The sequence below is a fragment of the Cervus elaphus genome, chromosome 4, assembly GCF_910594005.1.
Source record: "Cervus elaphus chromosome 4, mCerEla1.1, whole genome shotgun sequence".
Lineage (NCBI taxonomy): Eukaryota > Metazoa > Chordata > Mammalia > Artiodactyla > Cervidae > Cervus > Cervus elaphus.
In genome coordinates this window covers 46,788,443-46,797,727 of record NC_057818.1, presented here as the reverse complement: position 1 = coordinate 46,797,727, position 9,285 = coordinate 46,788,443, and the positions used below count along the sequence as shown (strand labels likewise).

Genomic DNA, 9,285 nt, shown 5'->3' with positions numbered 1-9,285 from the left:
GTCTCCTTCATGAGGCCCTCCCTGACCACACCCTAGGCTGACTCAGACACATTTCTGGGGGCTCCTTCCATCTCCTAGGCTTCCCTCCTCACCAAGTCTCTCATCGCCCTGAGCTATCACTGTCTGAGGGGCAGGGCTGGGGGCTGCCTGGGTCGCCACAGCGTCAGCCAGCACAGGGCAGGCCCAGAGAGGACACTCAGGGAATGTCTGCAGGGTGAAGGGAGGACCGTCCTCAGGCTCATCCGGGGACCTCAGACAGAAAGGGGCGGAGGGCGGGGTTCTCTCCCCAGTGGAGGCATCCCACTCCGGAGCCCCGAACGAACCCCAACCCCAACAGACAGAGACACGGGCAAGGGCCCAGGCCCAAGCTTAGAAAAATAGGACTTTCTTGTTGTGCCCCGGTGCCCCCGACACCCTCCCCGTCAGAGTTTTAAAAACCGTGAGCAATTTGGTGAGTCCGAGGCCAGGGCCCACGGGGCGTCTGGGTCCTGCCGCCCCGGCGGGGGGTGCCCTTCTGGGCCGCAGAGGTGGGCGCCAGGCTAGGGTCCCGTGGGTTCGTGGCTGGGCCCCCGGGGCTCACAGTCCAGCTGGACCACGGTGTGGGCCCTGGGTGCGGTGGGCTCAGGGGCCGGCGGGGCCGGCGTGGGGCCCAGGGCGCCGTTGGTCTGGGAGCACACGCTGCTGACAGGCGCGGAAGCCTTGGTCTTGCCGGGGGGTTGGCCGCCGTGCACCTTGTAGCGCATGAGCAGCACGAAGATGAAGACCAGCACGGAGGCCACGATGACACCCCCCAGCGCGATGATCATGGTGCCGCCCAGGAAGGGCGCGTGCGGGGCCCCGCAGGGCCGCAGCGCCGGCTCGGTGGAGAAGCGGCTGCAGCCCACCGGCCGTGTGGCGGTCAGCCCCGTGGCGCCGTCCTCGTACACGGCCAGCACGCACAGATCGTAGGTGCGGCCTGACGCCAGGTCCGTCAACAGGAAGGAGCTGCTCTCGGCCGGGATCATCCTGGAGGGACAGGCAGGTGGGGGTCAGGTCGCTGGCTGCCCAGCACCCACCCTGCACCCTGCCCCAACCCTCCAGTCTGGAAGATCCCCTCCACCCCCCGCCCGAGGCCACTGCCTCGTTTCACCCTAGGCCCTGAGGTCCCTGTAACCACTGCCTGAATTCCCTTTGGTTTGATACTCTTCAGCCACCATTCTGTTAGCCAGCTTTACCCCAGTCCACCTTCTCATTTTCCTGCTGCTCAAATGTCCCTTTGATCTCCCTCTGCCCTCAGTGCCTATATTCTCACCTGTGCCCGCTTCCTCTCCCCCCTGCTGCCCAGTATGCGGTGAGCCCCACGGCCTCCCAAGTGTGGTTTCATTTTATATGCCGTTGCCTGGTTCCCCTCCTGCACTGCCACCCTTCCAGCATTTTCCCCGAGCCTGCAGCCCAAGTTCCCTCTAGCCTTACTGCCCAATTTTGTTCCACTCCCCTGCCTGACTTCACTCTGGTTCCCCCACCCGCCTCTCCCCTAGCTCACCGCCTGAGTCCCTCAAGTCTATCACCCCATTTCCTGTCAGCCCACCACTGAGTTCCCTCCAGCCAGACATCTCTACAACTCAGTGCCCAGCTTTGTTCTTTTTTTTTTTTTTGATGTGGACCATTTTAAAAGTCTTTACTGAATTCATTACAATACTGTTTCTTTGTTTTGTTTTTTTGGCCCCAAGGCATGCGGGATCTCAGCTCGCAGACCAGGAATCTAACTTGCACCCCTTGCTTGGGAAGGCGAAGTCTTAACCACTGGACCGCCAGGGAAGAGGCTGCCTGGTATTCCTCTAGCCTGATGCCCATTTCTTTCTACCATCCCCCTGCCCATCCAATTTCCCTCTAATCCCACCTCCACATCTCCCTCTAGGCCTTCACCTAATTTCCCTCTGTCCCTCTGACTTTCTTCCATCCCGGACTGGGTTGCACTTTCCCAGCTGCCTGACTTTCCTCTAGTGGAAAGCTAGAATTCTCTCTAATCTAACCGCCTGAATCCCCTGTTGTGCTGATGCCCGATTTCCTTCTAACCTGCCAATGAAGGTCCCCCGAGCCCCGCTGCCGTATTATTATTGCTGTAGCCGTAGCCTGCTTGCCAGAGAGCCCTGTCATCTGACTCCGTTTTCATTAAACTGATGTGCCTCAGTCATCGCTGCTGAGTTCTTTTCCTCCCTGTTGCCTTATTTCGTTCCAGTTCTGTCTCCTGATTCTCTTTTATCTCTCTGGCCTGGTTTCAATTTATCCTTATCTTTCCCATTTCCTTTTATCTTTAGTACCCAATTTCACTATATTTCCTTTTGTAGCAGGGCGCCCTGTTGGGAGATTTAACTTGTTTTATAATCCCTGTTTTATTCTTCAGCGGCTTTAATGAGGGAACTCCGTGATTGTCTCTAGGAGGGTGACGATCTAGGAGAGCACTTGTCCCATCCTCCCCACCCCACCCAGCAAGGTGGACAGGACTTGTGTGATTTTCAGGTGTGGGCCCTCTGTGGAATCGACTGAGGATGGCTATCTTTGAAATGGAATGGAGAAAAGCTTGTTGGATTTCCAGGACTGAGAAAGAAATCAAGTGATTATCTTTGGAGATTTTGGCTTGTGGGGAGGCAAAGGGAACCCAGATACTGGATTTACAAAGCACGGACCCCAGACCTTGGGAGGCCCACTCTTCCGCAGCCGGGTGTCAAGGGTGGTACCCCTGGGCCAGCCGGACAGAGAGGACAGGGAGCCATCCCCAGCCATCCATGCAAAGCTGGACTTGGGTGAGACATGTCAGTAGCACCTGGGTTACAGCCACCATCAGTGACCACATGTGGCCACAGCAGATGTTCCAATCTTGCCTGGATGACTGTCATGGTAACCCACTCTTGGAGTGTGTAACCCAGGTTTTGTTTGCAGCAAGGCAAGGGAGAAGGGAGTAGGGAGTCCCCAGCAATGCCAGATTGAACAGTCCTGTTCACCTAGCCGTGGTGGAGCCTGAACTAGCTTGAATTTGATTTGGAAAAAAAAAAAAAAAAGCTGAGATGTCACCATGTTAGAACTCCAAACACATACAGCAGGTCACATTGTACAAACCCAAAGCCTAATCTCTATATAACCTCCTCCCCCATTTTCCTTTTAACTTCTGGTCTGAGTTCCTTTGCAGGCTTTCCAGGCAGCTCAGTGGGTAAAGAATCCACCTGCAATGCAGGAGATGCGGGTTCAATCCCTGGGTCAAGAAGATCCCTTGGAGGAGGGCATGGAAATCTATTCCAGTATTCTTTCCTGGAAAATCTCATGGACAGAGGAGCCTGGCGGGCTACAGTCCATAGGGTTGCAGAGTCAGACACGACTGAAATGATTGAGCATGCACTCAGTTCCTTTGCAGCTGGGCTGCCTCACTCCATTTTCCCCATGATCCCTGGACCCTCCTGTTTGATCTCTTTTTATTCCTGCAGGCTGACTTGAATCTAGCTGTCATCTGGAAATACTTAGTTCTCTTTACTACTTAAATCTGCTCGTAACCCTTCAACCTTGCCTCCCCGGCTGCCCAGTTAACCTTCTTTTTTTTTTTTCCTGGCCACGCCTTGCAGCATGCAGGATCTCTCTTAGTTTCCCAACCAGGGATCAAACCCATGCTCCATGCAGTGGAAGCGCAGCATCCTAACCACTGGGCCACCAGGGAAGTCCTGATTACCTTTTATTCTTGCTGCCAGATTTCCTTTTTCTGTCTGTTCCTGTTTACTTTTGCTGCCTCCTTTCTTTTTACCACTGCTGCCACATTCCATTTGCCTTCTCTGCCTGATTTCCTTTGTAACCCTGCAGCTTCCCTTCCGGTGCTGCAGCCTGGGCTATCAGTAGGTGTTCCTCCAGCCCTCCCTCCACCTCGCTCCCCCACCCGAACTGCCCACCGCCTGGACCCTGCACCTGTACACGAGGATGTCGTCGGCTGAGCTGTTGTACTGGATCTGGTACATGCGGATGCCTGGGATGGGCCGCTGATCTGGCCACTGGACGAGAGCCGCTGTGGCGCCATGCTCCGTCACCTGGACGCCACGGTCAGTAGGGGGCCCGGCCTCAGCCGCCTTGGCAGAGGCAGAGGCAGAGGCGGCAGAGGGCGGGGTGAGGGCATCAGGCTCCCCGTCCCGCGGGGGGTCACAGCTGGTGCTGTTGGCTAGCTGAGGGGGTGGCGGGGGACCCACAGTCAGCTCAACAGCGGCCGTGGCCTCGCCAGCTGCATTGGCCGCGATGCACGTGAAGATGCCGCCATCTCCCGGCTCGGTGACCAGCAGCTCCAGCGTCCCATTGGGGAAGGCGCGTGCTCGGCTGGAGTTACCCAGCAGCCGGCCCTGAGGTGACACCCACCGCACGCGGGGCTCGGGGTCCCCCACCGCCCGGCAGCGCAGGGCGGCCGGCCGACCGGCAGGCACGGCCAGGGGCGGCGAGCGGTGGGTCACCACCGGGGGCTCGCACACAAACTCCTCCTCGCCCACTGCCCAGAAGTAGCGGCCGCCCAGGGCCGGCGGGGAGGCGCAGGCCTCCAGGTCGTCCTCCCGCGCCAGCCGCCTCAGCCACACCAGCTCGCAGTTGCAGTGCAGGGGGTTGCCGCCGAAGGCCAGCACCAAGGCGGAAGCAGGCGAGCCGCGGGGCCGGGCCAGCAGCGGCAGACGGGAGAAGAGCGGGTCCGGCGGGATGGTGGTCAGGCGGTTGGAGGTCATGTCCAGCCGCGCCAGCTTGTGCAGGCGGGAAAAGGCGCCGGCAGGCACGGAAGCCAGCAGGTTGTGGTCGAGGCCCAGTGTGTTGACGTTGCCCAGGCGGCCCAGCGCCTCCCAGGGCAGCTGCTCCAGGTTGTTGTAGGAGAGGTCGAGGTCCTCCAGCGTCTCGGCGCAGTCGTCCAGGGCCCCGGCCGCCAGGGCCGCCAGCTGGTTGTTGCTCAGAATGAGGTGGCGCAGGTTGACCAGGCCGCGCAGCTGCCCCTCGCCCAGCGAGGTCAGCCGGTTGCCGTCCAGGTGCAGCGCGCGCAGGGCACGCAGGTCTGCAAAGGCGCCGGCGGCCACGTGGCGGATGGTGTTGCGGGACAAGCTCAGGTGTAGCAGGCCCGTCATGTTGGCCAGGTCCCGGCGCCGCACGGTCGCGATGAAGTTGTCCGCCAGGCGCAACTCCGCCGCCCGACGGTCCAGTGAGGGTGGAACGAACAGGAGGCCTGCCCCCGGGCACAGCACGCTTAGGGGCAGGGATTGTGTCTGGCAGCGGCAGCGCCGGGGACACGGGCTGGGTGAGGCTGGCTGGGGTGGAGATGAGGCAGGGGCCAGCGGTAGCAGGCAGAGGAGCAGCGGGAGGACGGCCATCGCGGGCAGGGGCGGCCTGCTGGGAAGAGGAGGGGGTGTTAGGGCGGGCTGGGGCCAGAAGAGGGGTGCTGGAGGGGGTCGGGGTGGTCTGAGACCAGAAGAGAGGGTCACAGTGGGCTGAGAGCAGAGAACTTGATCAACGATGGTCAGAGAGGAGTGTGGTCAGACAGACCAGAAGCCAGAGAAGATGGTTAAAGACTCAGAGAGATGTGTCACGAGGGAAGAGAGGGAAAAGAAATGAACAAAGAAAGTCAGAGGGAAGGGAGGTGATTAGAAATGAGACAGGCAGAGAACAGGAGCAGTGATCAGGGTGGGGAGAAGGTAAGCCAGAGAGCTTTAGATGTGGTCAAAGAGAGACACTCAGAGATGGCCAAAGAGAGAAGAGGTGGTCAGGGTGGTGGGAATGATTAGAAGTAGGCAGACAGGACCAGACGAGAGAGGTTGTTAGAGATAGTCACAAAGATGAGGAGTGGCCAAAGAGAGGGGAAGCGGCAGGGGTGGCCAGATCCAGGAGAGATGGTCAAAGATGGTCTGAAATGGTCAAAAGGCAGAGAGGCTGTCAGAGAGAGGAGGAGGCAACAGACATGTCAGAGACAGCTGGAGACGGGACAGCTGCTGAGATTGATGTGTGGGGTGTGGGGAGAGGGCACCAGAGAGAGGAAAGGCAGTCAGAGATGTTAGAAATGATCAGAGAGCATCAATGAGCAAGAGAGACTGAGAGAAGAGAGGTGGTCAGTGAGGGCGGATGGTCGGAGACTGGCAGTTGGAGTCAGGAGTGGGTAGAGGGCAAGAGAGAGTGAAAGATGGTTAGACAGAGGAAAAGGTGGATAGAGAAACTCAGAGAGGAGAGACAGAAGAATGGTAGAGAGAGATGGTGAAAGATGGTCAGAAACAGTCACGGGTCAAGGCTTAGAGTCCGGGGTAGACACGGGTAAGAGAGCTGCTGAAAGATGATTAGAGAGAGGTTCTACAGACAGAGATGTCAAGGGTGGTCACTGAGTGAAACAGTAGACAGAGGTGGCTGGAGAGAGATGCTGTGGACAGGGGTGTTAAAGACGATGATCAAAGACAGCAGTGGCAGACAGAAATGGTCACTGAGAGGAGTGGGGGCCAGAGGTAGCCAGGGAGAAGAGCCAGTGGACATAAGTGTCAAAGATGATCAGAAAGAGAAAAGGTGAGTAGAGATGGTCAGTGAGAGGAAGAGATGGAGAAAGGAGACTGGAGAGAGGAGTGGTGGACATGAGAGGCAGCTGGAGATGCTCAAATAAGACAGATGGTAGGAAGAAGCTGGAGAGCCGGAGCGGGGCCGGGGGATGGGGGCAGTCACAGACCTGGAGATGCCATCAGCTGGGGATGAGGAGGTCAGAGAGGGGCAGGGCTGGCCAAATGTCCACAGTGTTCGAGGCAGACTCTTGTGAAGGGACATCTGTTCCCTGGGGAAATTCCAAGGGTGCCCAGGGGTACATGGTCCTCCTTACCTCCACCCCCAGCAATGAAGTTCCTCCCAAGTCCCTCCCCACCACAGGGTCTCCCAGTAGCCTTACCTGAGCTGGAAGCCGCCCCAGGGAGCAAGAATCCTCAAGCTCCGAGGGGTCAGGGGTCAGGGCTCTGGAGGGGGTGCCTGGTCATGCCTTCCCTGCTCCCAAAGCCTCTGTCGAGGAACTGTCTGTTGTGTCTCCGCTCAGATTTGTGGCCAAAGAGTCTCTAGACCTTGATACTTAGGGTCTTAGATCTCCAAATACTGGGCCTCTTAAGGGCCCAATTTTAGAGACCCAGGCCCCAATCTAGGTTGCCCGGAGTCACCGTCTCCCAGCTCCAGTCTTGGGATGCTAAACAGACAGATGGAGAGTTTAAGATCTGAGTCCCAAGCCCAATCTTGGGATTTGATGCTAGGGTTCTGGGTTTAGATATTGGGGCGCTGAGTCAAGATTCGCCCCAAATTTCAGCATTCGGCTTAGCAGCAAGGATTTCAGGCCCAAACTCAGGTTTAGGCCCTTTGCAATGCCAGGGTTCAGATCTTGGACTCTGAGGCCTAAATTTCAGGGTTCGAGTCTCAAATAGTGGGCTCCTGGGTGTAGAAATGAGAATCCAGTCCCAGATTTGAAGGTCCCAGGCATAGAACTCAGAGCTCAGCTCCAAATTTGGGGATTCAGATGCTAAATCTTGAGGTTCAGGCTCCAAATCTTGGGGTGCACATTCCAATTCTTGGGGTTCCAGCTCCAAATCTTGGGGTCCCAGGGACTGATGTTGCGATTTCAGCCCCAAATACTGCTGTTCAGGCTCCAGGTCTCGGGGTCCCAGCCCCAAATCAGGCTCCAAGGCTCAGGTTTCCAGATCTCTGGATCCAATCTCGGGGTGCAGGCTCCCCTATTTCGGGGTGCCGGTCCTGGTTGTGGGGCGGCGCCGTCTCCACTCGCTTCGCGGGATGCAGCGGGGGCTGGTCCAGATGGAGGGGGGCGGCTGCGGTAGGGGCGGGGGGCGGCCAGGCAGCCCCGGGGGCCGGGGTGGGGCGAGGCCTGGGCGCGGACAGACGGACAGACAGGGACACGCGGGGTGGGGGCACCGCAGCACAGGCTGGGACGTAGGGGGAGGGGCCGCGCTCGGAGACCCCTCCCCCGCCGGGGCCGGGGCGGGGGCCGGGCGGGGGCCGGGCTGGAGGGCCGGGTCCGGGCGCTCCCGCGGCCTCCTCGCCGGGAACCCAGGGCCGTGCGCGCGCCCGCACTTAAAGGCGCAGGCCCCGCGCGCGCCCGCGCTTAAAGGTGTAGGCAGGTCTCCTCTCTCAAAGGCGCGTCCCTAGCCCCACCTTTCATGGAGTCGTCCTGGCTTTCCTTGGGAGAGAAAATCCTTGGATAAAGAGTCAGGAAGACACAGAGACTGAAACCGAGAGACACACAGAGATAGAGAAAGAGACAGAAAGATAGACAGGCTTAGATTGAGGGACAGAGAGGAGCAGAATCAGAGAGGCAGAGACAGAGAGGAAAAGACACATATTCAAGCAGAGATGGAGATACAGAGACAGTGAGAGACCCAGAAAGAAAAAGAGAGACGAGAGACAGCACCAGTTAGAGATAGACAAAGAGACATAGAGATAGTCAAAGAGACAGAGACTGAGGGAGAGACAGAGACTGAGGGAGAGACAGAGACAGCGACAGACTGAGTTGGGCAACTCAGCTGTGAGGGGGTGTGTGTGTGTGTGTCTGTGTGTGTGTGTGTCTGTGTGTGTGTATGTGTGTCTGTGTGTATGTGTCTGTGTGTGTCTGTGTATGTGTGTGTCTGTGTGTGTGTATCTGTGTGTGTGTGTGTGTGTGTCTGTGTGTGTGTCTATGTGTGTGTGTCTGTGTGTGTGTCTGTGTGTGTGTGTCTGTGTGTGTCTGTGTGTGTCCAGCTCTCATTCGCAGCCTTGAATGTGATTCTCCATCCCAGAGCCCTCTGCCGCCTAAGCCTGTCTTCTGCCTTCCTGTCTCAGCATCACCTCTCTGGGATGTCCTTTAGGTGGAATTTCCCTGCCTGGGCCCTGCCTGTATCAGGCCTTATCTTTCAGGCCAGTGTGGAGACTCTGCTCTGTCCCAAGGCTCTTTGCACTGGCTGCAAGGGGAAAACGTGGCTCTGGAAATAGAGCTAGATGTCAAGTCACACTTGCCAGATATCCCATGGAGAAAGGAGAAGATAGGAATTGGAACAGAGGCAGGGGGCAGGCCGGGTTGACCCAGAAAAGTATATCCGTATCTCCACTGCCTCCCCCTCTCCTCGACTCAGGTCCACTGCCCCATAGAATATCCTACTAGAATCGTACTAACACATGACTCACCAGGAGTGGTGTCTGCTGTGCTGATGCTCGCAGAGGATAGTGGAGGAGAGGATGAGGGTGGGGGGATCCCACGTGTTTCCTGGCAGATGGTGTTGCGGGAAGAGGGATGTGGGCCGTGGTCTACAAGCC

General features: G+C 58.0%; 1 protein-coding gene across 3 annotated transcripts; it reads right to left on the bottom strand.

The window, feature by feature from the left end:
* Positions 1–369: 369 nt before the first annotated feature.
* LRFN3 (leucine rich repeat and fibronectin type III domain containing 3) lies at positions 370–8,058 on the bottom strand. Of its 3 annotated transcripts, none has more exons than XM_043892450.1 (4): positions 6,893–8,058; positions 6,680–6,781; positions 3,928–5,367; positions 370–1,005 (listed from the first exon to the last, which is right to left on the bottom strand). In XM_043892450.1, the coding sequence occupies exons 2-4, from the start codon at positions 6,772–6,774 to the stop codon at positions 540–542; spliced, it is 2,001 nt and encodes a 666-aa protein (XP_043748385.1). In that variant the 5' UTR covers positions 6,775–6,781; positions 6,893–8,058; the 3' UTR covers positions 370–539. The 3 variants fall into 3 exon arrangements, with proteins under 3 accessions (XP_043748385.1, XP_043748389.1, XP_043748393.1); XM_043892454.1 differs by having other exon boundaries at positions 3,928–5,364; XM_043892458.1 differs by lacking the exon at positions 6,680–6,781 and having other exon boundaries at positions 3,928–5,364.
* Between the last annotated feature and the right edge of the window lie 1,227 nt (positions 8,059–9,285).

Bases quoted from the DNA above. Each gene is read 5' to 3' on its own strand.
- LRFN3 (XM_043892450.1), bottom strand. From the start codon at position 6,774: ATGTCCCTTCACAAGAGTCTGCCTCGAACACTGTGGACATTTGGCCAG. The intron at 5,368-6,679 runs GTCTGTGACTGC...TCCTCTTCCCAG, and splicing joins CCAGCTGATGGCATCTCCAG to CAGGCCGCCCCTGCCCGCGA. The intron at 1,006-3,927 runs GTGCAGGGTCCA...CTGTCCCTCCAG, and splicing joins GACGACATCCTCGTGTACAG to GATGATCCCGGCCGAGAGCA.